At 37.1% G+C, this 18843-nt stretch overlaps 1 protein-coding gene across 1 annotated transcript in view; it reads left to right on the forward strand.

Annotated features, from left to right (window-relative positions):
• Nucleotides 1-18843, forward strand: part of PTPRN2 (protein tyrosine phosphatase receptor type N2) — a 651416-nt gene that overhangs the window by 237859 nt on the left and 394714 nt on the right. The window contains 4 exon segments of the mRNA XM_065830742.2: nucleotides 6539-7010; nucleotides 12683-12937; nucleotides 14263-14303; nucleotides 14757-15130. Of these exon segments, the coding sequence (XP_065686814.1) occupies nucleotides 6539-7010; nucleotides 12683-12937; nucleotides 14263-14303; nucleotides 14757-15130 (1142 nt within the window).

Genomic DNA, 18843 nt, shown 5'->3' on the forward strand with positions numbered 1-18843 from the left:
TACAGAAAATGTGTTTAAACATAGTTCGCTGAAACTTGAAGTAACAGACTTATTGACATATGAGCAAACTGTTCTCAGGAAGCTGATAAACCCTGGTGTATATATCAGCACTGACGTCCATGCTGCACAATTTCTACTGTCCACTGAGGGCTGAGTGTCACTCATTCGTTCCTATTAGTAATGTTCAGGAGCTGCTGAACCCAGTAGCCTGACTTCAGTAGCTGCTTCAGCTCCATGTCCTCACATCGGGCCAGTAGCCAGATGGAGCAGGTACTGCCAATAGGCACCACGGGACCTGTGGTCTGACTCTGGTTGTTGGCATTCAGACCACCATACATACACATTCACACAGAATAGAAAGCTTCTCACCCAGAAAAATAGATTAAAATTGAGTTTATGGGGAAGACGGGTGGTGATCAGACACAAGGCGTGTGCAGACAAGTACACTGGCCAACCTACTTAGATGCTGCAAGTCCCTTTTACTCCTTTTTTTTTTTTTTTTTCTTGGCTGTTTACCACAGCTATTTCCTAACCCATCTCAATCACTCCCTCTCTGGTCCTTTCTCTAAACATCCCATAATTTGCCTCATGCAATGACAAAGTGCTCTTCTTGGCAGCCCATAAGGAGTCCCGCACACTTGTAGGCAGCAACCCCTTCAGTCTGCAGAGTGATCCAGAGAGATTCTCTCATTGACCCAGCTGATGGGTGGCACTTCTGGACACCACAGGTGATGGGGAGGAGCTGGGACAGAGGCCCCTGGGCATTGATCAAGTTATTTGGGTTCATTCACATGTTGTTCTCCACTCCATTGTGTGTGGAGAAAAAACATGTTATAATGCAACCCAGTGGGTAAAACTAACATTTCTCTTTGTGATGAGCTAATGATGAATGCTAAGGTAAGACAATCCAGCACTCCTTCTACACCAAAGGAAATGCTTTAGAAACTTTGTTTTAACCCATGGGTTGGAGATTTGTCAGGAACAGAGAGAACAACCAGCAGTTAATTATGAAAACTAAAGCCTAGTGAGTTTCTCCACAGTATAAGAAACATCCATTAATGATAAAAATTATTCATGCAGGAGAATCTGTCAGAGAAGGTTGAAGAGTGGGCACACAGCTAAGAGCATCTCGAAGGAGACCATGAATGGCTGGGAACATTTGAGACTTAAAAGTGAATTTCTTAAACAGTAACTTATACATGAAAGAAACCAATGTATTTATCTTTCTTCTCTTTTGTTTTGGAGGGTTGTTTTGTTTAAGAGTGGTAAAATATGCTGCTCACAATCAAATCTCTGTCAACTGAAATTACAGAAATGTAGATTATTGAACAGCATACAGTCAGATCCCAGACAATCCTGTTACGCTGCAGTTTCACAAACAGAATTAGGAAGCAAAGTCATCACTAGTTTTGATCAAAGGAGACTCTGAGGACCCTTTTTGCTTGATCAAACTTCTGACACTGCAAACTACAGGGTGTTAATTAACTATCTTTGCCATCTTTACTTCTCTGATGTAGTTCTTAAATGGTTTCAAAGCCCTTGTAATTCTCAGAAAGAAAATAGGAGATACAGAAAATTATTAGTGAAATAGTAGGTCAGATGATATGACTTTAATGGTGCCTGTTGCCATAAGCCTGTGAATCTGTCAAAAGACCATGGCCTGATGCCATCCCATCGCTGCAGGAATCACTGGTTTGGCCTCTTTAACAGTTTCTGGATTCTGCATTAATCTTCCAGGTTCTCAGTTTTTATGCAGTGATTTCTTGCATGGTATAATACCGTTATCTATAGAAAGTGAAAAGGTTGTTATCAGTTGGTAGAAAAGGCTTTTGCTCCAATGCTGCTCAGAAGACTGAATTTTTTCATTGGCTTTACGTATTATTTTCAGAGAAACCTAACACTGAATTTGCTGCAGAGTGCATGACCATCATGTCTACAAGCACACAGAGGCTTGTAAAATGGAGATCCCCTTTGCTCAGCTCCATCGCAGGGACTTTTGCAGTAATATGTGCCATGGCACTGATTCAGTCCTCAGGTTTTACTGCTGGCTGGATTTCTCTCAAAGTAAAAATAAAACAAGGTGTTCAAATTCACATCCCATACTCCGATCTAGCAAGCAGGCAGTGCCACTCGTGCACCTGTTCAGTTAGGCGTTCACATAAGTACACGGCATTTCCCATAAAGTGAGTTTACATGAGGCAAGGGTGTGTGATTCACAGACTGCTTCTGGTAGAGAAAGCAAAACTTCTTCCACTACATGGAATGAGTTAAAGTATGAGAACGCTTCATTTGGTAGCCTGTGGAAAATGGTATTTTATTGGTGAGGGAGGGACTGGTTCCAGTGTGTGTTTGTGTTTTTCTTTTCTGATTTCAGAGAGCATTCTGCCACTACCTCAAATAGCCACAGCAAATTAAGTATTGGAGGTGGAATCATGGTCCAACCAAATTTAGGTGGTAACAAACAGGAATTAATATCTGAAAATGCATCAAACAGAAAAAGCTAAATGAAATTGAGAGAGGAAGATTTCTTCTTTATGCATTCCTAGGGGATTTTTTGTTAGCTCTATATGCTTTCAAGATTTAGCAAATGTATCCTCAAGAAAGAAAGTATTTTGTCATAAATTTAATTCCATTCTTTCTGCACTTGGGCAAAATATTCAAATCAATCTATCCCTTAGTGGATAAATTGAACAGCATCTATCTATGCCTTGGGTAGTGTGTATCTAATCCTGCCCTCCCCCCCAGTTTTTTTTTAAGAGAAAACTTGTAGTCCATAGACTATTGCAAACTGCATATGCAGGGTGTAATTTAATGTGCCCTTCTGTGAACTTTTGTGCGGAAAATGTCAGTTACTTACATACCTAAACCACATAAGACATTGCCCAAAGAATTCCATCTTCAGAAAGGTTAGTGCGTGGGGTTTTTTGATAATGTGTGAATTATTGAGATAGCTTATTTGAAAGGTGGTGAAGAGGAAAATCTTGTGCAGGCAGAGAAATATTTTGTTTAAAGTGAGTTTTTTAGCAATTCACAGTGCTTTTAAAAGATGCTGTATCAGTGACATGAGATAACTGAATAGTATCTTATCTATTAAAAAATTCCTGATAGTAACAGGGACCCATTTTTTAACATATTTGCTACAAACCAGTTATATAGTAACTAGAGTATTCTTTCTTAGTTTTGCACATTGCATTTAATATTTGTCCTTTTTTTTTTTCAGTTGCTGACAGTACTTTATATAAATCCTTTTTAATCAGTCTAGAAATTCTTTTTCTTTTTAAATTTTTCTTGCTACCTGTTTCCCTCTCCTTCTCCATAATGTCAGCAGCTTCTCCAAAGACACCCACAAAGGAATTCACAGATTCTTCTTTTCACTGACCATGGATGATACCATTTAACTTTGAATTAAGTCAAATTAGCAATGTCCGCGTTCAGGAGGTTAGATTGCACAAACACTTCAAATAAGATTATGCTCTGATGTAAATTGTCACTGGCTTCTAAACTACATATAACAGATATTTTTATATTTTTTTCTGTAAAAATATGGTTTTTCTTTCTCATGCCAGTTAGCACACGAGTTGTATTTATCCATGCTGCAATTTTATCGGATTTCACCTTGTGTTTGGCACAGATATTATTAGTGCTGTGTTTTGTTTGAGTTTGGGGTGGGGAATTTTTCCCCTCCAAGTTGGGGATTGCCACGCCATACAGCTGTGAGACCCCTTTAATTAAGTCAGACTAAGCTGCACCTGATGGGCTGGTATTGAGTGCACTGTGAAGACAGCTGAGCTGTTGGTGCTGTACTTTAATGAGAACTTTTAATATTTCATCCCTTCCTACCCAAAGTGTGACCTGTCAAGCTGCCGAGAGGCTGCCCCTTCTTGACAGGGGAGCAGCTCTGAGCCCGGGACTGGCACTTGCTTATATCCAATTTGTGTACAGTCACTTGGTATTTTTGTTGTGTTTTCTTTCTCAATGTGCTTGTTGTCTGCAAGAGCAGAAAATCACAGGTCTGTTGATGTTAAAGGGTATTTGGACTTGTTAAATAGCTCATCAAAAGCCAACCTACATCTCCTGACCCTAATCTTTCACGAGTGGTTTGAGACTGTCTAGCAGTTTTACTCCCCCTAAGACTTGATTTATCAGTAAAGCTTTAGAGGTAAAAGAGGCAGCTGGATGTGGGACAGAGATCCAACGTGGCGAACTTAATGCCTTTCCATGACTGAATGGGGAATGTCCTCTTCCCCCCACCATGTTTCTTCCTTTCCCAACTCCCTGTTCTTCCTTCCCTTGTCCCCATGTCCTCCAAATAGTGGCAAGGTAAGGAGTACCTGGGTGGGAAAGGGAGACGACAGTTTACGTGTGTTCTCTACAAACTATTTGGTGTGTCTGGGACTTTGTGTCATCCTCTGCAGTTTCTTCTAGGGAGTGAGTATCATTAAGGAGTTAATTACCCCATGCAAAGACCCATAGAAATGGAGAGATAAATACACAAAACTAGTAGTTTTTCACATCTAGCATTTGCTATTAAGTATGTAAACAGCGTTAAACTTGTGTTTTGACAACTGGCTTCCCTCTTGGTGTTGATCAGCGCGGTGCAAACCCTGCAGCTGGTGCACTGAACCGCAAGTACATTGCTGCTGTTTGATGCAGTTCCCTGGGGACACTGAAATATTTCGTACACAAAGCTGCCTGATCTTTGGCTTTATATTCTTTGACACCATTTTACTCTAGCCCAATTTCTTGGCATTGACAAAACACGTTTCTATGTTAAAGACCAACTGCAGAAGTCAAAAGCCTTGCGTTGGTGGATCACAAGCCAAAGTGCCTTTTTTCTGTAATAAAGTTGCATAAGCCATAAATCTACAAATCGTGATATGGAACCATGGAATGAGCCTCTTCAATCATTTCTCAAGGGGAGGATAAACCTCTTGGAAAGCAAGGGTTATGAATATATATTATAAAATCAACTGACTGTTATCAGAAGAAATGAAATTGTTCAAATAGAGAGAAAAAATTATTGTCCATAAATAAAGAACTAGATAAAATCTAAAAGTTTTTATTCATCTCTGGATTAGCTCGTCAGCCTTACTTATTTTGTCTTTACAAAATCCATTAGGAAATAATTATTTTTGTGGCCAAATTCTACTAATTGTTCTCCTCTGGGGTGTATATGCACTCTATATGTAATTTACAGCATTTCCTGTCCTAAATCGTTATGCTATCAGTGCACAGGGACACTAGTGATCCACTACAATTATTGCAGTGAGAGCTGAAATAATCACTCTCCTAAGCTTCCCATGTTGTAATTTCTGTGACAGTTTAACCGAGAAACCACAGCTGAGAGGTAGGACCCATTCTTCAACATACATACAGCATGGGATGCAACTTCAGCAAAGCATCCTAAAAGAATTACAAACAAAGAATATAATTGGAATAATTCTGGATATAAGTAGACATTTCATTTCAAATTTGTATTTAGCAGAGAGTGAAGGAAAATTGTTTTTGAAATTGTTTTGGAGGACAGAAGAGGTTTCTGAAAAGAAAAAGTCCTGCCTTCAGGTTGTGATCATAGCAAAAATGATTCTAGGATTAAATTGTAGTAAATATAATACTAATTAATGAGTTTGTATGAATTTGTTGTTTCCTGTGATGCATAGAGGCTTAAAGTACCCAAGGGGAGTTTAGAATTTGTCCTCGAACCTGAATTTCGTCACAACCAACAACAAAAAAAGGTCAATGAAATAACAGATATTGTCTTACAATGCTGGGTTCCCATGTGGTGGATCTTTGAAAATCTGAAACTGAAAATAGAAAAATCTAGTGCCAGCCCAACTTTCTGCCTTTTTTTCCCCAGCACTTTTTCAATGAACACATGCTTTTAGCTTAATTGGAATATTTTTTATGTTCCTGTCAAATTTGCTGAGTTGTTTTACATGAAAATAATAAACAAATTAAAACCCAATTTACAGGCTGTTTTCACATTTCTTTCAATATGTCCTCTGACAGTATATTAAGGATTTAATTTAGTGAGGAAAAAAAAAGTTGCATTTAAAATAGAACAAAGTATTTTCTATATACAAAAGAAATGGTTTTGTTTCTGGATGTTCTTTAAGAAGTGACATTTTTAATTTGACTTGCTAGTTTTCAGTAAGTAGCTTAAAAAAAAGTTATTCTCACAAGTCTGGTAAAAAACAAAGGGAAAGTGGCTCTACTAAATTTTCTTTGTCAAACTGAATACAAGTAGTGCATACATAGTTAACATCAAGTTTTAGTTGTGTATCATCCTTCCTCTAATCTCTTTTTTTCGCTGTTTAATAATTTAATAAACTGGTTTACAAAACTTGTGCCAAAGTGAGAGTGCCTCTTTAAAGCAAACTTAGCAGTGTGAGGTTTGCAGTCTGCATACACATTACGGATTCTAATTATTGTTTTCCTGGTTGGTAAAACACTAAGTGTAGTGCCTGTGATTCCCACACCATAGTCATTGCAAAGCAATAATGATCCAATCCTTTTTTCCACCTTCTTCTCTCTCTAGAACTACATCTATAATGATCCTATCAGGTACTACATGATGCAAAAACCCAAAGAAAGAACGTCTCCTTTGGCCCGTGTGTCAACATCACATCAACAGCACGCTGAAAATCTCCATGGAAGGACCTTCAACCAGCCTCCGCCAGACAAGTTCTCACCAGAGTCAGAAATGGGGCTTGACCAAAAAACCCTGCTGGCTGCGATGCACACGTACATCACTCAGAACTTGTCAGCACAAAGCAACGATAAAACCTCCCACAGCAGGACTAAAGGGTCTCACATTTACACTGATGGATTCTACTCTTCGCGAGTCAGTCCTTTCGATGGAAGTTTTGCCAAAGAAAAAGCAGATGATGTTAAAATGAAGGTGTTCCAGCCAAGACCTGCGTCTGGAGTGCTGGGGACAACCCCTGAGATACTGAATCATAAATCTGCTTCCCTGAATGATCCAAAGGACCCTCTGAGTATAGTGGATGGTAAAGTTGATATTTACTTATTTTTAGTTTCCCTCATGTTCACTGAGCGTTTTTGAGGAAAAAAAAGCAAAAGAATTCGACATTCTGCTGTATCTCCTACTATTGGCATATTTCTATAAATCTTAATACTCACAGTAATAACGTTCACCCTTCTAACTACTCTTTCCCTGCAAACATCTACCCACATTCTTCAACCCACCTTCCATATGCATGCAGAAATAGATGGCACTCAGTAAGATATGTAGCATTTATGTAACTTGTGATATTTTCAAAGCTTTTTACAAACAACACATAATTATAGGTATATCTTTGCTGTCAAATCTGGTTTTATGCATGCACCCCACACTACATATAGGTAATATTGAAATGCCTGGTTTTGCTCTATTACTTTGTATTTAACTGGAAATTCGAAGCCTATGGCTACAATTCAAAGTTAGACACAGAAATTAACACTGAGAGAAATTCTGGTGCAGAATACAGAGAGGGGAGGAGTCAGTTATGTGGACAGATGGACACAGAGTAATACAAGAAGGTGAGGTTACAGCTACTTCTGGCTGGACATTCTATAATGAACAACCCATTTGCTGGGTTTTCCTCTTTTTTTTGCTAATGCTACTTAACTCGGACCAGATCCTGATTTCTTTTGTACGTGATAGTTTGACAAATATTTAAATGAAGATTGAATGTAACATCTTGCAGGATACTGTGCCACATTTTAAGCTCTGCTTTGTGAGATGAGATGGCTTTTCACATCATGGTTGGGGATCAGGCAGAGTTTAGAAAATAAGTCTCATTCACTTTATTGTTTCTTTAAACTAATCTGACTATTGGTATTTTTCCAATGGTTCAAAATGCTTGAAAAATGAAATACTTGGTCCTCAGCTATTGCCAAGCAGTTACATCTGTTACAGTGTGGTTATCACTATCCCAATGGATTTTGGTGATATGTAAGAGGGTTCCTTTGAGTCCCTTCTGTAGTTATTGTCATCCATAAAGTGTGATGTTCATTTATTTATTTATTTATTTATCTATTTATTTATTTTTAAAACAGAACACACAGAAATGTCAGAGTTGCAGCAGAGGAAAGATAATACTTGCAATCTAAAGGATGCTCAGAAGTGAAAGCATTCTTGGTATGGTGCCCAGAGATAATAGGTTTCAAGGAATGAAGTATAATGTAAAATCAAATCCAGGTGGCACTGTAAGTCTCTTGCACAGGTTAGACAATTTTGTTGCTAGACTCAAAACAAACTAGGAACATGCTGGTTTCATTATCCTCCAGCTGTTCCACTTCACCTTTCTTGGTAGGAGCCAACCGGGAAAAAAAATGCTTAACACTTAGAGGGAATAACAGGTTTCACAATTCATTGCATTGTACTGCTTTGACTTTGCGTACATAATGTGTCCTTTAGGAACCTGGTCCATTGCAATAGCTTGTAAATACTGCATAGACATAAAATTATGAATTGTTTGAGTAGGAAATAATATGGTTTCCTTAGTGTTTTTTAGGCAATTAATAGTCTCATAAGCGGTGAAGACAGACCCAGTGTATTTGTTGTTTAAAGTGCTGTCCATTGGAATAAAGATGGTTTGGATTCAGATTTGCCAGGCTGACCATGCCATCTCTTTCTACTTTTAACCTTTCTCCAGTCTCTCTGGTGCTTCAGGATTTTTGTACACTAGTGGGTGGTTTCTCCCTCTCGCTTTCTAAACCACAGAAGTGTTCAAAAACTGGAAAGCATGTGAGCTCAGTTCTCTGCTGCATCTGGCACAGGATTAGACAAAGAAACTCGACTGAGAGAACAATCCAGAACGTACTGAGCAGATTAACACGGAGAATTGCTGCAAAACAGTGGCAGGTAAATTAGCTAACAAGGCACCCTGAGGGAGAAATACAAGAGAAGGAAAAGTGTAGCTATTTTTCTCCCAGATTTGGAAACTGTCACCTCTAGGAGTAGCGTGATGTGCGTGGGTACTGCCTTTGTAGACACAGTGCAACAGCGGAATCTGCACCAGCCACATTTAGAATTTGGCTCAGTGTTAAGTGATTTGTTCTAGTCTACTCACTTTTCTTTTCGTATTAAATATCGCAGAATACATCCGTTACTTTGGAAAGACCATAAAATTCAGATGTCTTTTTTTTTTTTCTCCAAAAAAACCCAGACTTCGCTGTTTATAAAGCAAATATATTTTTGTACATCCTTCATCTTGAAAAGCTGTGGTCATCAATCTGCACAGCTCTCAGCTGCTGAGGATAACTAATACATGGTTAGTAGGGTGATGGGGTAGAAGACGACAGACTATCCTGTGGGACTGCTACCATTCGGTTGTCAGGCAAGCTGGCTTTGGCAGTTGTGTCAACAGAGTATGGAGCATGATTGATACGTTATACAATAAAAAACTGTTTTCCCTTTCTAAGCTGCTATTGTTACCTACAAGGAGGATTCTACTGGTGAAGCTTATATCAAAAATTGCATCCTCTAAGATATATGTGCCTTTACTCTCATCATAGTTGCAAGGCAACTTGCCTTCTCCATCTGCTTTACCATATAAACTATACGAAATGTGGCTGAGCATTGCCGATTTTGTTTAGCATGGCTCAGTGGGATAGTATAAGGGCTGTGAACAGATATTTGCATGTTCAAGTATATGTGCTGCTGAAGCAATGTGCCATTGCAGTATCCATCTGATTTTTGATCTTTCTCCAACAATGTTTTCTGATTTTATTACACATTGGTGTTTGTCAATAGATCAGCCTTATACAGGAATATGCAAATGATATATAAGCATGGACAAGTGTCATAACAAGAAGCAGAAACATCCGTATTTAACATGGGGATGTATTACCAGTAACCTCATCAAGCTAGCAAGACTCTTTATGTAGCCCTCCTTTTAACCAGGCTGTTACGAACATTTTGGTGACTATTCCTCCCAGTATACTGAAAACATGGTGTTACTCATGCTTACTGGATTTGGTTATCAGCTTTGGTCCTTGGCATTTTAAGTCACACTTGCAGTTGTTCAGTAAAGGTAGCGTATAATGCCGAAGTTTTACTCACATTGACAAAAGTATTTGAGAGTTTGTTCGATGAACTGTGCCAAGATGGCATTGACCAGGGCAGGAATAGCAACATCAGAGGAGCAGGAGGCTCCTCTATGACAGGTTTATTTAATGAACCAGGAGGACCTGCAGTGAGCCTGTCAGTATTCTCTGGAGTAGGGCCTGTGACCATTCACTTTCTTGTGATTCCCTGCCTCATTTCCACTTTTTGTGAGATTGAGACTGCTTTGCTATTGACTGTAAACCTGTGGAAGTGGACTGGAGAGATAAGACTTGGCTAAGAGTAAAGTTAGTTTGGAAAAAATGAAATGGAGTGGAAATGAGAAGGCTATGTTAAGTAGCTCAGTAGTTGGTCTTGCCAACTGGCTGTGAAACAACTGAAATAAGCAAAAATATCCAGTAGTGCTACGTTAATATAGGTATTTTAATAATATATGTCCTGAAACATAATTGTATTTTATATTTGTCTTCAAATATTGATGTAATGGCTGAGTGACTAACTTAAATAAAACTTAAGAGGAGAACACAGAGGCAAATTATTTTTCTGAGTCTCAGTCTTGCTTTCAACTGGGAAGCTTCAGGTTGCTGATTTTTCAAATCAGAATTTTGAGCTACTTTTGGGTTGAATCTACTGCTGAATTAGAGTAAGTTGAACTAGCTTTTTCATCATGAATGAATTAACCTTGTACAACTTTTGCTCAATGTCACAATTGCTTTTGTGCTGTTTCATTTGCTAGAATTTGCTTGAACCATCTCCCTGTGCCTTTTGTTAAAAACTCCATAGTTCGAATAACCACTCTTTTGAAGTATTTTAAGATTGTTGTTCCTGTTTTCAGAAAACAGATGAATATTTAGGACCCTAAGTAACCTTAGCACTGAGTAAACTTGAGAATCTGAGAGTGTAAATTTTGAAACAATAGTGCTACAAGGCACGTGTTTTTGAATTTTTCTCATAAATCCGGTTTCTTGGTAAGATGTTTCTTAATAGCTTGAAAGTTGCAGTAACTGAATGACATTCTCAACATGTTACAGCTAGAAAGCAGGGCTTCTATGTCTTCTAAGGGAGAGGAAATGTGGTTCCTGTTCTGAAGTTGAACAAGTCAAAAAATGCTTCAAAAATATTGTAGGAAAATAAGCAAGTGATCTTAAGGCAGTCAGTATCATTTAATAGTTAGGAAACTAATCTGGATTCTGGGAAACTCATGTGCAAAGCTCTAATCAGTTGGCTGTTTGGGGCGTGTTCTCTCTTCTTCTGCCTAAAATTGAATGTTAATGAATGATGCTTGTGTGACCTAGAAGCCTTTTATTCTTGAGAAAGATATTTTCTAAGACCATTCCACATTTACAAGGGCTTTAGAAATACAGAGGTGGTTTCTTGATCTGCACTAAAAATATTAGGAACATTTGTAAATATTATTCCAGAAGATTGGAAAAAACCTTCAGAATTTCACTCACATTGTTAGCTGCTGCATATCATGAGCTATTCATATCAGTGGATAAAGGGCAAAAACTCTTGAAAAGGAAATTCACTGAAGTCATCAGAGTTTTCGTTCTTTTGTAGATGCACTGATGTCAGGTAAACAAACAGTGTTCCAAGAATACTTTTTCCTACTGTGATGTGCTTTGCAATATGTCTTTATCCATTTAGTTGAAAAGTTTTAGTTTTGATTTGGAACTGACATATCTTCTGTATTTTCTTTGCTGACTTTATTAGCTCCATTTCAATAATTTAGGTTTTCCTGTCAGGTTATTGTATGATAGTTCTATAAAACACAAGAATAGAAATTATATGTAAGCAGCCATAAGGCTTCTGTGGTAAACTGACAGTGCTGGTATTTCCTACAGTTTAAACTGCTTATTTTTTTTCCCTGAAAACGTACGTCTATCAGCTTTTTGTGGCCTGGAATGTCATCTAAACATTTCTTTCCTCAGTGTGACAGGGAAAACATTCATCGCCAACAAACCAAAACAGTAAAGTTCACTTTTTGCAAAATTATTTTTTTCCAAGATTAATCAATACAATTTAGAAGATTCATCCATTGCATATGCATGTATATAATGGACGTATATCCATATCCACTTCTAATTGAAGAGGAGCTTTTTGATGGAAAGGCAAAATGTCTCTTTCCTTATTTTGTCCAGAACTCTATATAGCTATTTACCTTGCAAAAAGCAAATCACCAAAGACACCTTATCTCTAATAAACAGTAGTGTTGTTTGCATTATCTTAAGGCTGCTAAAAAAATGTTAAGCTACCTTAACCCTTGTCTTCAGTATTTTAAGTTGGTTTAGACAAGGAAACCATATTCTTCTTGTAAAGAAAAGGTGACAATTTTATACTTCTCTCTCTAGGATAGCTTCCTGGCTTGTAGTGGCAAACATCTCCCAGTGCCTGGCATGGATTCACCTTCTCATAAACTCTAACATCCATTTAAAATATTGTATTTTCTGTAAAGGTGGCTGCATGAATATGTATGTGGTCTTTTGGAAAACAGATATTTTCCATGAAGGAAAAACTTGTTTTTTAGGTAATATGAAAGATACATATTGATACCAGCACGTATTTAATGTATGCAGCTAAATCTTGTGCTTATGTTGTTTTGTGATCCAGAGACAATTATTAAAGATGTATTGAAGGACCTAGAGAAACACCAGGTGAATGTGGAGAATCTCAGCTCAACAGAACTGGATGAGATTGCTGATACTATCGCCAGTGCAGTTCAAACCATTGGCATTCAGGAAGAAACAGAGGAGAGTACTGGAAAAACTAGAGAAGACAAAACAGAAGCACAAATGAAAAAAGAAGGTGCTCAAGGAAGGGCAGAGACACAGACTGGATTAATGGAAAACAGTGTTAACAAACCAGGTATTAATTCTAAGAGTTAAGTACAGCAAAAGATAGGTACCCAAATCTCCTTTATTGTTTCACATGAGTGTTAGATTTGAGATCAGTTTTAAAGAGGAGAGGAGGGAAAGTGTCTTTGTTTTTCCCCAAAGACTGCATAATTTTAGCTTTGTTTTCTTTTTATAGCAGATACTTTATTTACTGAAAAGACATCTCTTTTGAACCCTTGGTCTTCAAGCTTCACAAACAAGATAGATCTATACACCCAATTGTATTGAAATACGAATTGCTTTATGCTGTGTTGTCTAATTTCCCTTTCTTGGAAATGAGATGTTTAAGGAAAACAATAATAAAAAAATATTATATTTCAATAATGTATTTTGAATTTAAAAAGTTATGGTTTACAGATAATCATTTTTAATGTACCACAGTTACTTGCAGAAGAAAGTCTTGGGTACAGGTAGAAAACTACTCGTTCCCTTCCCTTTCCTGCACAGCGAAACAAAAGAGTTGTTACTGGACATGTATTTTCCTGGTGATGCAGAGTCAGGAACTCCAGTAATTGCCATTAATGTGTTAATACCACAGTGGGACATAAGTTAACACCTATTCTCTGTTGTAGGAATGTTATGATAACTAGGATACCAAAAGCATATGCTATAAGTGATAAACAGTGATTTGAACTTACTGGTTTTTTTTTTCATGTTGCTATATTGAAATACTTACAAGTTAGGGATATTCTGGATATTTTAATTGTCATTTCTTTTTGTAGATGAAAATGAGCAGACCAGAGGGTTTGTCTTGAATCATGCTGGGAGAGATGAATAAGACTCAGTTCATAAACCAAAAAGCCAGCATTGTTAGACTGAGGTTAATGACATGACTGCATAACATCACTGTAGTTAAACCATGTCATGGTTTTGGTAGATATCTATTGAATTAAGTCGTCTTCTTCCATGAAAATATGTGTAAGGGATGTATGTATTTACTTTTTCTTTAATATAAATTCCTATTCAGCTATCTAGAGCCATTTTAATGTTGTTTTTTTTCTAAGCTATTGATAAACTGATATGAAGGTTGGACACTTAATTAGCAAAATAACACTATTACATTGGCTCTTGAAGTACTCCGTCTATTGATCTTGCATTAATTTGCTATCGAAGTGGGGTTAGAATGACAATACTGAATTATACAGTGCTCTTTACTCTGCCCTTTCAGCTTTGATGTCTTAATGTTTAAATTGTGTGAAAAGGCCACCACTACAAAGTCAGCCTGTAAGTGTTGTTTCCTTCATACATGATGTTTTCCCTTCATAACTATGTATTTGTGCTTTTCATATCCTACAGACAATGGAGTACATGAAGCCAGTGCAAGAACCGATAAGGAGGTAGAGTACCATTATTTTAACAAAACAAGTATTCCTTCTCGGAATATCAGGTTAATATGTAGTGAAGGTCAAACATTTCTGAAATATAAGACTTGTTTTATGTCTTGCGTGGATGTAATTCAGTATCAGAGCATAAGCATGTTGTTGTTCGTACTTTGAAATGTTAAATGAACATTTATTTAAACCTAAACCAAAATGAGTTTTGTAGTTCAAAAAACCAAAATCAAGTCCAGTTTTGCCTTTCTTTCACTCATAAATAGACAAAATTCATAACAGATCGCAAAGTTCAGACAAATTCAGGCTTTTCCTCAGGTTAGTAAGAAAATGACTGTATGACTTTTGTATTAATAGACTATACCATATCAGTAAGAGTTTGAAAAGTTATATTCAGGTTTAGTTCAGTATAACGTTCCTGCTTTTAGTTCTAAAAATAATGGTATTCTTTTAACACAGGATAACACTGCAAAGCTAGTTAACTTCTTGAATGAGAATGCATTACGTGAAAATATGCCTAAAGACTTTATACCTGAAGTCTCTACTAAGACAGAAACCAAGAAATCTGAAGACACTGACTCTTCTTCCGCAGAAGAAATAAATGCTGGTGTGGAAAATGTAAAAAGTGAGACTTTCTCAAGGGAACTGACAGCAGCAGAGAACAGTGAACCTGACTCCAAAGACCCAAGTGAGACCAGCTACTGGATTAAGAATGCTTTAATGCAGGATGGAAACTCCTATAAAGAGCCTCAAAAAAATACGGGGCAAGGCTTACAACTTGAAGTGAAGTCTTCTGAGGAGAAAGAATATGGATATATTGTTACAGTGAAAGAGTAAGTATAGCAGACAATTTCAATGGCATTTTTAACTGGAGAAAAGATAAAGTCATTGCACCTCATGAAATATGAATGTACAAGAGGCAAATGCCACAGGCCTGATTTTTAATCCATCTGAAACTGTTTGGAATGTGTTCAGTACTTTGATGAAAATACAAGAAAAAAAGTTTAATTTTCTTGTAGTTACCTCTCCTCCAATGCGGAAGATATTTAGTTTGTAGATCCTTTGCTTAGACCTCTCTCTATCTTCTCATGTTCCAGTGACCTTCCAATATGTCAGTAAGTGTTCTTATGGTTAGGATGTGGGCTTTAAATATTTGACTTGAAAGTAGCCTAAATATCAATGCCTGAGTCATTCTTTCAAAAAATGACACACCATAATAAAGCACAATATTTTCTCAGTAGTTTCATTTTGATCTGAAAATAACATGTGTAGGAATCCAAACATCACATATGCAGCTAGTTTAGAAAGAAATACCTGGTGATTTCAGGTCATGTCACTAATGAATTTGACATTTAATCCTATACTTTCAAAAGACAGCTTTTTTTTTTCCTCTTGGAATACACAGTTTATTATAGGAACACTTCGGAGTTTAGAATGATGTGGGCACTTTTACATCCCTTTTCCCACTGTGGGAACAATGTTATATTTGATTAGTAATCCCAGCTCATCTTCTGTCAGAAATTAGGAATTTCTAGGATAGGCTTACAAATCTCTGCCCAGTATTACAGAGAAAATGAGACAGAAACTTCTGTAGCATGCATTTATTCTTTTGAACATCTCAAACTTATTACTGGGATCAAAGGCAATAGAAGATAGAAGTTTCTTTTTACCACACTGTGTTGCCTTGAAATGCATGTGGCTGGGTGACAGAGGACAGCTTCTTGTTTGCCTTGTTCCAGGGGCTACACTTGAGAAAGATGGGATCATGGAGCAAGGATGCCATTCAGGGAAAGAGATTTTAGATGGTGCATGGAGGAAGAGGCAGAAGAGAGTGAAAGCCAGGACTCGGCAGCCTGCAAACCTCAGAGACAGAGGCTTCCCAAAATGTAGGGGACACACACTCACTCCTCAGAGATGACAGAAGAAATAAATTTCTTAAGGACTCAGAGGTTACCTTTCAGAAGATAAAAGCTACTTAGTTACTGGAATGAGAGATGCTGAAGGGAAGTGCTCACCTCGTGAGGGCATAGTGTGGGGATGAGAGTTAAATTAACAGTGCCTTGCATTCCTATCATGTCTCATTCTGAGTTTTAGTTTTTACCATTTTAGTGTTGAATTTTATTAACTTCCTAAAGAAAACCATCTCTACTGTTTAGAGAAGACCTTTTGGGAGTTTCAGAGTATTTGCTTTAAGAAAAGTCTCAAACGATTTGGGTCTTCATACTTGTGTTAACTTGTCTGTGTGTTAATCATTATTTGATAACCAAGTGCTTTGGATTTAATTAACCGGTTTTAAACTGCTTTTACAATGGCGCTTTTCAATTGTTTTCCTGTAATGTTCATTTCTGTTGACTGGTTCCTGCAGCAGGCTCGACGTTCTTAAGAACCTCTTCCAGGATAAAGCTAGTTATTACAGGGAATTCTTCCAGTTTTTTGTCTAGGTCATAACTTAGTGCTTCAAGTAGGTTACACTTCTGTTTGTGTTTTGTCAAGGGGGGCACTCAGGAGTTTTCTTCTGTGCTTTTTGAAAGCAGTTTTCCAGAAATTGATGGTATTCTTTAGTGAAACCACACTTCTGGGTTCCTGCCTGTGAATGCCGTGTGAAGCACTAAAAGCCAGTTTTTCCCCAGCTCAGTGCTACTGCCCCCAGGCCTTTTAACTCGCATCAGTCTGGAAATCACTTTAAATCCAACAGAATCTTCATGACACCATCTCATTTGACCATCCAGACTTATTTGGCTTATAAATTCTCTAAAAGCTTAGAGCTTTCACAGCTCTGTGTAGCTGGATATATTCTGAATTCCGTCTTGACGGCACGTAGATTCTTCACTGTGTCATCTTATCTGGTTTTCTGCCTAACTGGTCCCCTGCTGATGAGTTTTCCCTGGATTATGTCTATTATTATTCAATGAAACTTGCTGAATAGGGTCATTTGTCCAAAAATTCTTGGTCCTAGAGGACTCTATATACAAAAAATATAATTTAGCATAGATTTGTTCAGCTTCTTTGCTATTTTCAATGCCAGAAAGATAAAAAGTACTTTTCTTATATACTAGATTATTACAGTTTTAGTAAGTTTCGGGCAAGGTGCTTTTAGATAAACATTGGGATGTTGTTAATTCTCAGCAATAATGAGAAAAAATTTGCATTGTCTTAGATGAAACTGTTTCAAATGGTTTGAATTCAAAAATATGTTTATCAAAACAATGTTAGTTTTTAATGGTAACCAGCTCATTATACAATGCTCATGCTATCTGTATTCATAAAACTTAACTGATAACTCCTCACTACTTTCTTAGAACTTCGTACAACTTGATGTCATCTCCAAAGTCACCGTACAGAAAAGAGAATAAGCTTTCATGCTTGTTTTCAGTTCCTAATCTAAAGTGAGATAATTGTTAATGAGAATTAGGTGATAGAGGTGAACTAAAGAACAATTCCTTTTGTACTAGGATTATGTTGTATTCGATCTGCAGCAAACAGATTTTGGTTCAGGGTTCTTAGCCAGTGACTTATAACTCTTCAATGATTTGACCCTCAGCATTTCAACTCCCAAATATACTGGTTTAATTTTTGTTGCTGTGGTTAAACTTCTTTGTTTTGAAGAGGTCCATCTGAAATGTATGAGTAAAATGAAAAACCCACATGTTACCAAAAAAAAAAAAACAAACCCTTAGATCTTCTGGAATTTTATAAGATGAACAAAACCTGTTTAGGAAATTCGACATACTAAAAATGCACTTGTATGCTCTGCAGGAACAGTGAAATACTTTCTACAGCAGTCGAGGGATCTGTTGTGTGCTAGTATTTCCCACAACCATTTCTTGAGTACATAAAGTGGCCTTAGAGAGCAATTGGATCAGTGTAGCTGAGAGTTTTGATAATGCCTTGTTTTCATGAATGTTGCTGTAATTCCATTTTTTTCTTGGGGGATGGAGGATAGAAAATGGGATATTTGTTAGCTATCACTGCATAGAAGAGAAATTTTGAAGTCCATTTAAGGAACATTTTTTTTAGTAAGCTTCCAGTATAATTCAGTTTTTTCCTGAAAATCTCACTGGATGTTTGCAGTAAATAAATAGTATTAATAAATGGCATAGGTGCATGGTACACATTTGTATATAACTGTGCATGTGTATTATATTCATACAGTGAAGAGGTTGGAACTATTCCTAGTCAGATCTGTGTCTATCTAAAATCACTCCTGTTTGAGAGGTGGTCGTAGTCTTTAAGTACTCAGAAAATTGATTTCACAACTGATAATTGATATATTATGTTTAGATCTTTATGTTTTTTTCAAAAGTTCTCTAAAATAGAGAGGAAGCTGGACCTAAAGGTAGGCACAAAATATATCTTTCTAACAACCTGAGTGTTAGTCAGATTCATGTGTGAAGTACCTTTCTTCCATCAATTAGCACATTTAAGATTTTAAACCTAAAGTTATGATTTAGGTGTTTTTTGTTTGGTATTTTTTTTTAGTCCAGTTTTAACTTGTGCACACAAAATGAAATGCCAAAATATAACACGAGAGGTACTTATTTATTTT

The sequence above is a fragment of the Patagioenas fasciata genome, chromosome 2 (assembly GCF_037038585.1).
Source record: "Patagioenas fasciata isolate bPatFas1 chromosome 2, bPatFas1.hap1, whole genome shotgun sequence".
Taxonomy (NCBI): Eukaryota; Metazoa; Chordata; class Aves; order Columbiformes; family Columbidae; genus Patagioenas; species Patagioenas fasciata.